This window comes from Cucurbita maxima, unplaced genomic scaffold (genome assembly GCF_002738345.1).
Source record: "Cucurbita maxima cultivar Rimu unplaced genomic scaffold, Cmax_1.0 Cma_Scf00012, whole genome shotgun sequence".
Lineage (NCBI taxonomy): Eukaryota > Viridiplantae > Streptophyta > Magnoliopsida > Cucurbitales > Cucurbitaceae > Cucurbita > Cucurbita maxima.
Window position 1 is genome coordinate 2,109,257 of NW_019272028.1, and position 13,632 is coordinate 2,122,888.

The 13,632-nt window shown below is 36.2% G+C and overlaps 2 protein-coding genes and 1 long non-coding RNA gene across 5 annotated transcripts; 2 read left to right on the plus strand and 1 right to left on the minus strand.

The window, feature by feature from the left end:
• Positions 1-306: 306 nt before the first annotated feature.
• Positions 307-4,146, minus strand: LOC111487282 (rhomboid-like protein 19). Its single transcript, XM_023134648.1, has 8 exons — positions 3,985-4,146; positions 3,673-3,797; positions 1,944-2,004; positions 1,655-1,821; positions 1,318-1,423; positions 1,018-1,220; positions 755-892; positions 307-639 (listed from the first exon to the last, which is right to left on the minus strand). The coding sequence occupies exons 1-8, from the start codon at positions 4,006-4,008 to the stop codon at positions 537-539; spliced, it is 927 nt and encodes a 308-aa protein (XP_022990416.1). The 5' UTR covers positions 4,009-4,146; the 3' UTR covers positions 307-536.
• Positions 4,147-5,623: 1,477 nt separating this feature from the next.
• LOC111487298 (chlorophyll a-b binding protein 6A, chloroplastic-like) lies at positions 5,624-7,257 on the plus strand. The gene is made up of 4 exons (XM_023134675.1): positions 5,624-5,861; positions 6,335-6,437; positions 6,538-6,826; positions 6,928-7,257. Exons 1-4 carry the CDS (start codon positions 5,665-5,667, stop codon positions 7,077-7,079), a joined length of 741 nt encoding a protein of 246 aa, XP_022990443.1. The 5' UTR covers positions 5,624-5,664; the 3' UTR covers positions 7,080-7,257.
• A 4,112-nt stretch (positions 7,258-11,369) lies between these two features.
• LOC111487351 lies at positions 11,370-12,630 on the plus strand. 3 transcript variants are annotated; one of them, XR_002719037.1, is made up of 2 exons: positions 11,370-11,838; positions 12,341-12,630. It is a non-coding gene; the product is annotated as an uncharacterized LOC111487351 (long non-coding RNA). The 3 variants fall into 3 exon arrangements; XR_002719036.1 differs by lacking the exon at positions 12,341-12,630 and adding an exon at positions 11,918-12,194 and having other exon boundaries at positions 11,372-11,838; XR_002719035.1 differs by having other exon boundaries at positions 11,373-11,838; positions 12,367-12,630.
• The last annotated feature ends 1,002 nt before the right edge of the window (positions 12,631-13,632 follow it).

Consider the following 13,632-nt stretch of genomic DNA (forward strand, 5'->3'; position numbering starts at 1 on the left):
TAAAGTATATTCAAAACAAAATTACAAATAAAAATATAAGTAGGCAAAAAGAAAGTTCTGTCTATGAGTATAAACCATGCATGAAAATACATTATTCCGTAAACCTTAGATCAAATAAGGGTATCAAAAATCTTTGCATTTCTATCTCCAAATCCTTGTACAAACAAGCCACGAGCGAGTAAATAGAAACTAAATTCAAATCTTAAAAGTTAAAGAAACCCTTTATTTTAACCATTTAAGGACCAAATAGAAACTTTTCGATGATAAAAAAATGTATTTTACTCCTAATAAATAGATAAATAAAAGTGGGAGAAACTTGGGAGGAAATTGTACTCTATATATCTTGGGCTGTATACAAATAAATCCCCAATAATGCTGCAAAGGGCATAAATGAAGCAACATTTTTGTAACTCACAAGGAATGTGCAAAACAAAATTGCATCACAGAATAAAGAAAAGAGGACCTCTTGATATACTGCACAGTCCTCCCAAGTAGTTGATCATCAGATGACCGCCAACTTATATATGATTATATTATCAAACATTCTCTGTTGCATCTCTTACCGACTCTTGATCACTTCTGGCTGCAGCCAATCTCTCAGCTGCCAGTCTTTCTTCCAATGCTCTAGCTCCCCTTTCTCTGCAACCAATAGAATTTTCAATTTTTATGAGCATTACACACATTTCGTTTATGTTTTATACCATTCTTTACTATTCTTTACAATTAACCTTATGAGTCAGAAGAAAAATATTACCTCCTTCGGGATGCCTCAATGGGATCTGAACCGGGCAGCGGGGCACCTGCGGCAGTATAGTCCTCGGAATCGTTGGGGGATTCAGATCTTCCACAAATCAGACGATGAAATATTGATGCAACTGGATCAATGACTGGCCTGCACAGAACCATCAAGAATAGTACGCTATGGACTATGGAGAGAGAGAACACAGAATATTCCTGAAAACATGGCAAGAGAAGCTTAAAAAAGTAGAAAAAAGAACTTCAAGATAAACAGAATACCGTAGGAGTTCAGGGAAGAATGAAGAGAATGCAAAATCATCACTTGGATCGCCTTTCAGTTTTGTTTCAGGTTTCCTCTGCCAGTATCTCAGATAAATCCAGCTGATGTATGTTCCAAATATTATTGTTGGAAGATACGTTGCTGCCCCTGTTGTCCAACAGCTTACAGCAATGGATACAAATACAGCAAGAGATGGCAACCACTGCATGAAGTTTCAAGCAAAGCCCAAAAGAGCGTTCAAGAAAAACTCTGATAAAAACCATTCAAAATTTGTAATTGCCTATCTACATTTTTCATACCTTAGTTCTCAGTTTCAATAATGGCAACTCTTGATCAGGTATGATTTGTTTGATTCCAACCAAGAACCCAGCTAGAATCCCATAGAAACCAGATACAGGCAGATAACTGAGACCAAAAAAAAAAAATATGTAAACAAGATGTATGGAAAGACCGAGAGGCGTAAAATGAAACATGTTTAAAGAGGAGTTGATAAAGGGAGACTGTAAAATACTTATATGGAATGAATCAGACAAAAAATGGCTTAAATGAAAATCCATAATGCGCTATCAGCTAAAGACATGTACACAAGTATGCCTAAAAAGAGCCCTTGATGCACGAGGACTCAGTAACACTTACAGATAACTTTCCTCCTGTGTAATATAGTATAGGGCAATTGCTGTGATAAAGACACATAAAGAAGTTATAAAATTGACTACAAAGATGAATTTCAAAAATTCTCTAGAGCCCCAGATGGGTTCAAGCAGCTTCCCAACAAAAAGGAGACCAACTGTGCTGACAACAACCTGCAATATATGGCTCCGGTGAGTCTAACTTCCAGTGGAGACTGACTAAAAAATAGTGAGATATGTTCAAATTATTATTCTGTAAATGGAAACAAAATAGTTATGACAACGTGAGTGCATACCCCATATACTGTCTGTTCAACATAACCAGCAGTTATGAGATTCCAAGCAAAAGGAATAGTCCTACAAAATAGAAGTTCAAAGGAATGAATGACCCAACCATTTATTGTTTACACACTTTCCATGTAAATTTAACTACTCAAAACTTGGTCAGATACCTGCCTTCCCTGAATTTAATCGATTCCTACACTACAGAGGAAATATTCTCACATCACACAAATAAAATAAAATAATGAATTAAACTGGGCACAAATTTCTACATTTGATCAATAGTTTTATTGTTATAGTTAAGAGTGGGAGATTCAATATGGACCTAGCTTCATAATTCTATATATAAGCAGTGAAAAATGTCGACAGAATACTGAAAGATAATGGCAATTTCGGTATTTTGATGAACAGAAGATCCAATAGAATGACAATAACTCATGACTTGCAGTTGATCGACTTTCATATCTATACTATCATTGCATCAGTCATCCTTGTTTTCCCTAAATTAATGGCCCTTCACCTCTTTGGTAAATGATATATTTCTCCATTTTGATTTTTGTAGTAAATTATGGGTTATCAGAAGATGGCTAGTAAAAGATTGAGGTCATATTGCAATTTCAGCTCTTCATTGAGTAGTCGAGTTAGAACGGAAAACTCGTATTTGCTAACAAAAATATTCAGATGGAGAAGTTTTCTGTAAAGGATGTTTATATTTTACCTCTTGCAGGCCCAGGAGTGTAAACATTTAGAATGTGGGATCATTTTTGCATATTTTTACTCGGATCATTTATATATAAAATGATATACTCTAGTGCAGCGGATATCATTCTCTACATTTCTACTCTTATTAATAATCTTTCTTCCTATCAGGAAACTAAAGTACTGTAGTTAAATAACAAAAGCCAATTCAGAATAATAAGGGATTCACATTTCACACTCGTGTTAATAATTCAGATTGTGTAGCAGTGAAAACGTCAGATTAAAGAAATGAAAGAGTTCTAGACATCAAAACAGTAAACTTAGGCCTCTGGAACGCAACCCTTGGAATCCTAAAGCAGTAGATCATGTGGCTTTTAGGAACCACGACTCTCTACAATGATATGATATTGTCCACTTTGAGCAATAGCTCTCATGGCTTTTCTTTTAGTTTCCCCAAAATGCCTCATATCAATGGAGATAGTGTTCCTTACTTATAAACCCTGATCTTCCTCTTAATTAGCCAACGTGGTACTACTTTTTTCAATAATCCACAACAGTAGCCTCTCGAAAAGTTTGTTGCAACTTCTTATCAACATAAACTTTTTATCTGAAGAAGGGTAAACCGCTACTTGGATGATATGGCCAATAAATTGAATAGAGGAATCAACAGAGTCATTGCATTTTACAATTACGACCAAATTTCCATGGATGGAAACTAAACTATTGACTAACTTCTATCAATCCCACAGGACACAAGACAAGCCTCTGGATCACTATGTTCAATTCAAAACATGTAACATATACCTGCCCACCTGAAATCCTAGCAGATACAAGAATTCAATAAATTTTCATCTGTGATCACAAGATTCTAGATTTTTTCCTGACTAAAGTTCAACTCGAGAAAACAAAGACATTTCTAACCGGTAACCTACAGGCATTACTGCAAGAACGTACGCATCGCATAGATTCCGCCATTAAACTACATCAGCTTTGCGCAGTTATCACTACCACTAATCCAAAGACTAAGTTCTCCAAACAAGATACCTGGCTGGAATAAGAGCGAGATAACTAACAACCGCAGGAAAAACCTGAACCAAGATATGCCCGCCAACCAGCACCACAGCTAAGCCCTTGCATAGCTTCGTAAATCCAGTAAACAAGCCAGGCCCCTATCCAATTACAAAACGAATTACACAAAACAACAAAACATCATTAGAAACGTCGCCGAATTTCGATAAAATGTCAAGATCTAGCATACACGTTCCGAGATAGAAAAGACGAACTGCGAGATCTGAATGCGACTGATCGACCGCCAATTTGGAGAAGATTAAAACAAACAATTGTAACGGAGCTTACCCCCGGGACTGCTGGAGTACTCATAGGCAGAGACGGTGGATAGTGACCGTTGAATTAGACCGTGGATGACGGTGATCGGAGTTGTGTGCTAAAAATGGACTGTTTTGCTTCGCGGGAGACTTTTGGGTTACAGAGGAGGTGGGTCTTGGCTCGAGCTTCGAAGATCGTAACGTGAAAGAGTTGGGTATTGGGTGCGGTGAGGCGTACAGTATTATGGTGCACCCCGTGCGGATAATCCAGATCATGAATACTTCTGATTACAGTTTCGTTGACCATGATTTGATTGCGGGAAACTCACGTCATGAAGTCCTTTGCTTTTGCATGCTTTCTAATTAAATGTATGTTTGCAAATTAGACCTTCATCTAACATAAAATTACACTAAATACCCTAAATTATTCAAACCTAAATGTTTGGTTATAACACAAAACACACGTGTTTATGTTAGAAATGTCTTAACTAATAACCTCATATCAACAAATTATAACGTTTAGTACTTACAACACGTTTTCAATATATATATAGAGGATATTTTTTGTTATGTTCAACAACACGTGAACGGAAGTTGGAATGATCACTCCACTCAATTTCGTTGAGTTGAAAATCGAATTGATCAATATTTTGAATTAGTCTACTGTTGGATGATTTAAGTCTCACGTCCGCTAATTTAGGAAATGATCATGTGTTTATAAACAAATAATATACTATGCCCTAAACTTAGTAAATCCTCAAATGTCGAACAAAGGACTCCAAAAGAAAATGAGTCGAGCCTCTTCGAGGGCAGTAAAAAATGACTAAGACTCCAAAGGAGCTGAGCCTTAATTAAGGAGATGCGTACTTTGTTCAAGGGGAGGTATTGGAAGATGAAAGTCCCATATCGGCTAATTTAGGGAATGATCACGGGTTTATAAATAGTATTTTTCTCCATTGGAATGAGGCCTTTTGGAGAAGCCCAAAGCAAAGCTATGAACGCTTATGCTTAAAGTGGACAATATCATACAATTGTGGAGAGTCATGTTCGTCTAACATCTACAAATACTCATAACCCCAAATCTAACCAATTAGACTGAAGATGATTCGTTCTCTTTCGTAAGCATTGGGCATGCGGTCGATGTGTTGAGAATACCTATTGATAGAAGAGGGACTAATCGATCACGAACGAAGACGTACCGACTATCTCAAGTCAATAGGACCAACTACAATCAAAGTGATTTTCTTTAACTACATGCTTTCACGGTGCATGAAGGCACTCAGGCTCATCGATGTCTTAGAGAAATAGCTCGATAATTTTCTTAGGAGTTAAAATTTAAATATTTATTTAGTTATTTTATTTACAAAAATCGAGGGTCAAAATGGACATTTGACATGATATAATGCCACGTGGTCTAAAATATATCACAGCTAAAAAAAATCTAAAATTTATCACTGGAATCTCTGAATGGAAGAAGCTCCACCACGGAATTCCAAGATCCCAACCCAACTGGATATTCCACGTCAGCAAAGAAAATGGATTGAGAAGTTCCAGCTGGCCCAATGAGATCACAAAACGAACCCATACTCAGCCAATGAAAGCCAATCTTCAGATTCCCCAATCTTTGTCTTGCAAGTGTTTTTAGTCTCCTTCCCCCCCCTTCATCTTCCGCCATTCCCACTCTCTCTTCGATCTCTGCCACTGTTTTTCAATGGCTTCCAACACCTTGATGAGCTTCGGCATTGCCACCACCGCCTTCCCTTCCGTCCTCTCCTCCTCCAAGTCTAAATTCGCCACCGGTGTCCCGATTTCCGGCGTCTCCGTTAATGCTTCCTCTCGATTTTCCATGTCCGCTGACTGGATGCCTGGCCAGCCCCGCCCGCCGTATCTTGACGGCTCTGCCCCCGGGTATTGAAATTTGAAAATTTCTTTTTATTTCGCAAGATCTGGTGTTTTTTTTTTTTTTTTTGTTGATGTGGGGTGATTGCCCTCTAGATGTTTGATGACATGCCTGAGTCACGACTGTCTTTTGGGTGCTGTGAATTGTCCTTGATTTGTTGAAATTGTTAGAGAATGAGAATCCCATGTTTGAATTTACTGTTACTTAGTTCTTGAGATGTGTGGTTGTGTTTAACAGTGATTTGGGCTTTGGCCCTCTTCGGCTGGGAGAAGTGCCAGAGAATCTCGAGAGATTCAAATCTGGTGGTTTCTTTTGTTGATGTGGGATGATTGTCCTCTAGATGTTTGATGAAATGCCTGAGTCACGACTGTCTTTTGGGTGCTTTGAATTGTCCTTGATTTGTTGAAATTGTTGGAGAATGTGAATCCATGTTTGAAATTACTGTTACTTAGTTCTTGAGATGTGTGGTTGTGTTCAACAGTGATTTTGGCTTTGACCCTCTTCGGCTGGGAGAAGTGCCAGAGAATCTCGAGAGATTCAAGGAGTCTGAGCTAATTCACTGCAGATGGGCCATGCTTGCTGTTGTAAGTTTTCCAAATCCAATTGCTTGATTCCGAGATTATGGGGCTGTTCTTTTTCTCCACCGATGATGAATTTTCATACACTCTTTGTTCTGTTTTCCAGCCAGGGATGTTGGTACCTGAGGCGTTGGGATTGGGCAACTGGGTGAAAGCTCAGGAATGGGCAGCTATTCCAGGAGGCCAAGCTACCTACCTGGGGCAACCAGTTCCATGGGGAACTTTGCCAACCATTTTGGTCATTGAGTTCCTTGCCATTGCCTTTGTAGAGCACCAACGCAGCATGGAGAAAGACCCTGAGAAGAAGAAGTACCCTGGAGGTGCTTTTGACCCATTGGGCTACTCCAGGAACCCTGAAAAGTTGAAGGAATACAAAGTCAAGGAGATCAAAAATGGTGAGGCTTTTCATTTCCACTAGAACTTGTCACGTTTGGGAACAAAATTGAAGCACTCTGTTAGGAAAGAACGTGAAAAGTGACTAATTTTTTTTTTGTAGGTCGGTTGGCGTTGTTGGCTTTTGTTGGGTTCTGTGTGCAACAATCGGCATACCCAGGAACAGGGCCACTGGAGAACTTGGCTACTCACTTGGCTGACCCATGGCACAACAACATTGGCGACATCATCATCCCCAGAACGATTTCCCCTTGAATTTTGTCTTAAATCATACCAAATGTAATTAAATCTCTCCCTGTACTGAATCTGAACTCGATGGTTTTCCCTCCCTTTGCGCCTTTGAATGTGCTCTGTATCTTGATATTGGGCTTCATTTCAGTGCATCAAGTTACCATTGGAGGAAAAACGAAGCATCATTTAGCATAATACTCCATTATTAGTTTTATTCACCACCAGTTTGCCCTTACCTATTTGTGCTCGAGCTTCTCCTTCACCTCGTAAACTCGGCACCTGTTTGTTTAAGTCTCTCTATCATTTAAACCGGGCTCTCGAAAGCCCATGTGCCAGGCACGAAGATATGAGCAGAAAAAACATGTTAACAATCTCCACACACCCTTCTCCCTCTCCCTCGAATGCTCGGCTAAAACGTCAAACGAAAAATCATAACTCATAGGTAATTCCATTAGGATTTTATCATCAATAATGGGGCTAGTCATTGCAAGCCTGTAAGACACAATGGTGGACTTCGGCCCAATCTGATTAACAAAGCAAGTGGTGGTGTGAGCCCAATAGATCATTACAGCCCATTGGGTCGAAGGCTCATAAACCTGGACAAGAAAGCCCAAGTAAATCGGCCCATTGAATGATGAAAATTGACTAAATTAAAAAATAACCAAATAATATAATTTATTAAAAAAATAAAAAAAAATAAAAAAAAAAGAAGTGGAAGTAGTGAGGGTAATGATGCTAGGGTTGCATGCACAAGGGGAAAGCTGGAGTTTCACGTTCTTTAATAAAATGTGAAAGAAAAAGAGAATAATAAGGTACCCTTTGCTCTGCTCCACCTTTTCTGTTCCTCTCCTCTCCTCTAGGGTTTTTCAAATCTCTCTCAATTTTTTTCATTTTTCTTTTTAAATTTGTAAATTCATTTTATATCAATAACCTACTACTCGTTTACGAGCGGGTTTTGTTTGAACTAGGGCAAAACCGGAAATAAAAAAAAAATCCAAGTACTAAATAGACACGAATCTTAAAGACAAGAGAATAAATTCACTTACAAATATGTAGATACCTAGTCACTTCTCGTTAACACTAACAACACTACAGTTACAACTCATAACGACACCAAAACATCAAAATTTGCAACTAGTTCTCGAACGGCGGAGTTTCCTGGTTATTTTATTCACAAACCCCATTTAGGTTCTGTTTGAATTAGGACAAAACTTGAAACATACATAACACTAACACTAGAGTTTATAACTCATAACGACACTAAAACATGAAAATTTGCAGCTCGTTCTCGAGCGGAGGAGTTTTCTAGTTATTTTATTCACAAACCCCATTTAGGTTTTGTTTAAATTAGGACAAAACCCGAAATATACATTACACTAACACTAGAGTTATAACTGAAAACAACACTAAAACATGAAAATTTGTAGCTCGTTCTCGAGCGGGGGAGTTTTCTAGTTATTTTATTCACAAACCCCATTTAGGTTCTGTTTAAATTAGAACAAAACCCGAAATATACATAACACTAACACTAGAGTTATAACTCAAAACAACACTAAAACATGAAAATTTATAGCTTGTTCTCGAGCGGAAGAGTTCCCTAGTTATTTTATTCACAAACCCCATTTAGGTTCTGTTTAAATTAGGACAAAACCCGAAATATACATAACACTAACACTAGAGTTATAACTCAAAACAACACTAAAACATGAAAATTTATAGCTCGTTCTCGAGCGGAAGAGTTCTCTAGTTATTTTATTCACAAACCCCATTTAAGTTTTGCCCAGAACACTAACACTAAAGTTATAACTCATAACGACACGAAAACATGAATTACAGGTCGTTGTTGAGTATTTTATTAAGAAAGGGCATTTGGGTTTTGTGCAAAAATTGATGGGAAAAGAATAAAAGAAAGGAATGTGGGGAATATTTAATGTTGGTTGGCATGAAAAGGAGAGATAAGGAGTGTGGATATTTGGGAAAAGTGAAAGAGAGTTAAAAAGAATGGGGAGGTTGGAGTAGAATCTAACCTTGAGCACACACTTTGGGTACAAACAACAAACACAAGGGGGACAAAAAATTTGATCACTTTGGCACAAAACCACGTAAAGGGCAGCTTCAGATGAACCCCAATATCATTAAATTATCTGACATCAGGATTCCCCCCACACTTTTCTTTTCTTTTACAACACTCCACGATTCCACTCGACTCTATCAGTCTTACTCTCGTTAAAAACGGTGTTTGTGTTGTGGGTTGTGTCGTTCGTCTGTGTCTCCTTGTTCTTTATGTTTAGATATTTGTGTTAATTTGTTATTTGTATCAGTGATGATATATACTCATTCTCGTATTACATATATATCTTCCAAAATGTTATAACGTAATACTTTAAACATACTGTTCGTAGATATTGTCATTTTTGAGTTTTCTCTTCAATGGGTTTCTCCTACGGTTTTAAAAACGTGTCTACTATGGAGACGAACTAGCCCTATTACGACCAGTGTCTCGCACCGTCCAGTGACTACTAGTGGATGCTGGAAAAATTCAAAGAGGACAATATCAACGGTGGGTTTGAGTTGTTACAAATGGTATCTGAGCCAAATACTAGACTAAAGGGAGGTGGATTATGAAATCTTATTGGTTGGAGAGGAAAACGAAACATTTCTTACAAACACATGAAAATCTCACCTTAACAACGTTTTGAAACCTTAAAAGCCAAAAAAATAATGTTTTTTTTTTTTAATTCTAAATTTGTATTAATTTACTAAATATTATATCATATAAGTGTTCACTAAATTGAAAATGGTAAACTTTTAATTAGGGACATAATAAAAAAATAAATAATAAGGACTAAATTGAAAAACATGAAGGGCTAAAACATTGTATTTATCCTTAAAAGAAACAAATATTGTTATAATTGAGAAACACGTGATTTGATACATAGTTGACTTTATTCACTAATGCAATAATTATTTTTTCACTGAAAATTATACTAAAAATTTAAAATTTAATGATCTAGTTGAATTAGTCGTATATTATTTTGAACTAAAAAAAAAAAGTTAATAATTAAAGGAAAAAATCGAGAATAAAAATAAATAAGGTCAGGTTTAAGAGATCATGTAACGCCGGAGACCATCAGATATTTTTCACTTTAACAACCTATCATTGATCAAAAGGTCATGTAACAGTTTAAGGCCATCATTAATAGATATTTTTCACTTTAACAACCTATCATTGATCAAGAGGTCATCTAACAGCCTGAAGCCATCACTAGCAAATATTGTTCACTATGACTCGTTACGTATCACCATAAGCTTCACGATTTTAAAACGTCTATATTAGGGAGATGTTTCCACACCCATATAAGGAATACTCAATTCCTCTTTACCAGCCAATGTGGGATCTCACAAAACGTCTCTACTATGGACAGGTTTCCACACTCTTATAAGGAATGTTTCATTCCCCTTTGCTAATAACGTGGGATCTCGAATGTTGTTGAACTAAAAAAATTATAATTAAATAAAATAAATCGAAAATAAAGATAAATAAAAAAAAAATAATGATGAGAGGGATGGAGAGGTAAATTGGACAAATTAGATGAACATGAGGATAAAGGAATTTAAAGTAAATGATGAGTGTAGGGACCAATACCAATATTTTCCCTCCCTTTCCTTTACAGTCAAATGACCTTTTTGTCCTAAAAGAATTCAAAAGGCATGAAGTGGCCATTTCCAAACCCAAATAAAGATACAAATCATAAGTGCAATTAGGTGAAGTGGGGTTGAATTAGTTTATCATAATTACCCCTTACCTCATTTTTTTTTTAATTTATAACCACCGACCATTCTCTCACGTGTATTCCAGTCCCACCCACATTTCAAAACCCACAAATAAATCACATTTATAAATTCATGATCATTCCCGAAATTAGCTGATGCGGGACTTTCATCATCCAAGACACGTATTGGCACGATTAGGTCCCTAAATTAACAGATGTGGGGCTTTTATCGTCCAACGCGCGTGTGTGTGTATATATATATATATATAATATGTTATTTTCTTTATTATTATTAAAAAAAAAAAAAAAAAAGGAAAAAAGGAAGGAAGGGGAGGAATCCATATGTTTCCAAACACTTGCAGACAAAATGAGTTTCAGAATAGAAAAGTAAGGTTTGCTTTATGAGGCAGAAAAGGAGATTTCAAACACCATAAGCCATAGCTTGGGGAATTGAGTGCTTACCCTCTAAACCATTTTTTGTTCTTTATATTAACACGGCAAAACCAGCAGGTGCCTTACTGCAAAATTCCCACACCCCATGCTTTCTTCTTTTTTATTGCAATTCACCCCTCCAACTTACCCATAATTACCATTTTCAGCCCACTTTTTTCTTTTATTTTTAAATTTCCTTTTGAATCTCCTTATATATCCCATCCTTTTCCTCCCATCTTCCCATTCATTCACCCTCTCCATTCCTTTCTGATATATGCTTTCATATATCAAATCTGCCTGGCTCCCTGTATGCCATTTGTAGAGCGCTCACCGTCTTACCCGATGACCTCCGTAGATGGCGTATGAGGAGCCAAGCATATTCCGTGTAGATCGGGATTCAAATCTTTTATCTTTAACATCACAACTTACCCGTCTTTTGTTTTTAATCCATCTATGTCTTAATCAGCTCAGCTATGCTCTAAATTGGTAATTCTCGACCTAACCCTTCTCAATGCTCGTGCCCTTTTCTTATTGCAGCTACCCGAAAAACCCTAATTTCAAACATTGGCATTGAAGAGGTATTTTTCTTCTTCTTCTTGAAATTTAGGGTTTTTTTTTTTTTTTTTATGTCCCTTGTGATGTGATGTTTTTTTGCAGAAGGAATATCACAGATTCACAGACTCAATACGTCTTTTATTTTAGGGTTTTCATCATTTCCCTTAAATTTAGGGTTCTTGTTTGGAAATTGAAGTTATTTCACTGTTTGGCAACGGTTTAAAATGTATCCATGTTCGGGATTTGTTCTTAGCATTAACCAGGTTATGTATATATATATATATATATAAAATCTTCATTTATTTGCATGGTTGTCACATGGATCGATTCATATCTTTCATTTCCATAACCCAAAACCATATTATAAAATTATATGTAATCTTTCATTCTACCTTATAATTTGCAATGTACTTCTTTCATCATGATTCCTTGAATTTATAGCTTATTATATATACTTATTATATAGTTTAAATGAATGAAAATTAAATCAAATACATAAATGAAAACATTGTGAAATATATTTAGATCTCATGTATACCAATGTATAATAGCAAGCGACCGAAGATCTGATGGGATGAAATCTGATCGTGTGGTGATGGGTTGTTCAATATGAAGAGAGTAAGGTAGATCTGGCCACAGAGGATCCAAATATATACATATATATTAGAATGGGAAAGAATCCGAGTGGAAAGAGCTTGAGGATTCTCTCATAGCTAGGGTTATTTGGATAGCTATCTTAGCCTAATGGCTAGCTATATTCTACTACATGTAGTGTAATAATCAACCATTTATCTCAATAAATCTTTTTTTTTTTTTTGTTCGTTTTCCATTTTCGAGCTCTTGCTCTTGCTCTGCTGATTTGTATACGAATGAAGTGATTGTTTTAGGTAGCATGTTCTCGAGCTCTTGATTTTTCAATTTGTGTATACAACGTTCGAGATATAGATAGGAATGAAGTGATTGTTCTCGTTAGAACTTAACTGCTGTTTAAAAAGTTAGCACATCCTCGAGCTCTTGATTTATCGATTTATGTATGCAGCGTTCGAGTTATGCATAGGGATTAAGTGATTATTCTGGACGAGATTAGTATTTATAAGGTAAACCCTAATGAAAAAGATGGATGATTGGTTAATTAAGATTAATTAGGGTAATTAATGGGAGAATGTGGGGGCCACAAGCTGAGGTGTCGGGCTGTGATTGGTTGGAAAATGGAAGGAAGGGAATAATGTTAGGGTTTCAAAGGCCAAGTGCAGGTCAAAAGAAGGACACTTCAGTTAAAAGAGATGAAAGAATCAAATTATAGATCTCTCTTTTATATATATTTTTAATTGTATTTATTAATTATCGTCTTAATATTTATACTATTTTTGTGGATAATTACATAACAAGTTCCGTTTTATGAAACTGACACCACTCATACAAAGTCGTTGACTTTTGAAAGACGATTTATCGACCTCGTTTCTAAAGAAGAAAATATATGAAATTTGTTTGATTTTAAACTTTAATATAATATTTGTGATATATTAATAAATTATAATAATTCTCGATGATTATATTCACGACAAATTGAGAATTTTGATTGAATCCTATAGCCTAGTTTGTTGCATAAACTTGTGTTTATTATAATTAACTGACCACAGTATCGATTCTTGACTTGCACAACCTTAATGAGCGATCTCGAGTTTTTAATCTCTTGACTTACATGACCCTAATGAGCGATCTCGAGTTTTTAATCTCTTGACTTCCACATCCCTAATGAACGATCGGAACTTTAACCAAAAAAAAAAAAAAAAAAAAAAAAAAAAAAAAAAAAAAAA

What these genes read in the sequence shown, in the direction of transcription:
- LOC111487282 (XM_023134648.1), bottom strand. Translation starts at nt 4,008, where the DNA reads ATGAGTACTCCAGCAGTCCCGGGG. An exon ending in TTGAACAGACAGTATATGGG is followed by an intron (nt 1,822 to 1,943) that starts GTATGCACTCAC and finishes CATATATTGCAG; the next exon opens with GTTGTTGTCAGCACAGTTGG. An exon ending in ATTGAGGCATCCCGAAGGAG is followed by an intron (nt 640 to 754) that starts GTAATATTTTTC and finishes TATTGGTTGCAG; the next exon opens with AGAAAGGGGAGCTAGAGCAT.
- LOC111487298 (XM_023134675.1), top strand. Translation starts at nt 5,665, where the DNA reads ATGGCTTCCAACACCTTGATGAGCTTCGGCATTGCCACCACCGCCTTC. An exon ending in CTTGACGGCTCTGCCCCCGG is followed by an intron (nt 5,862 to 6,334) that starts GTATTGAAATTT and finishes TGTGTTCAACAG; the next exon opens with TGATTTTGGCTTTGACCCTC. An exon ending in GATGGGCCATGCTTGCTGTT is followed by an intron (nt 6,438 to 6,537) that starts GTAAGTTTTCCA and finishes TCTGTTTTCCAG; the next exon opens with CCAGGGATGTTGGTACCTGA.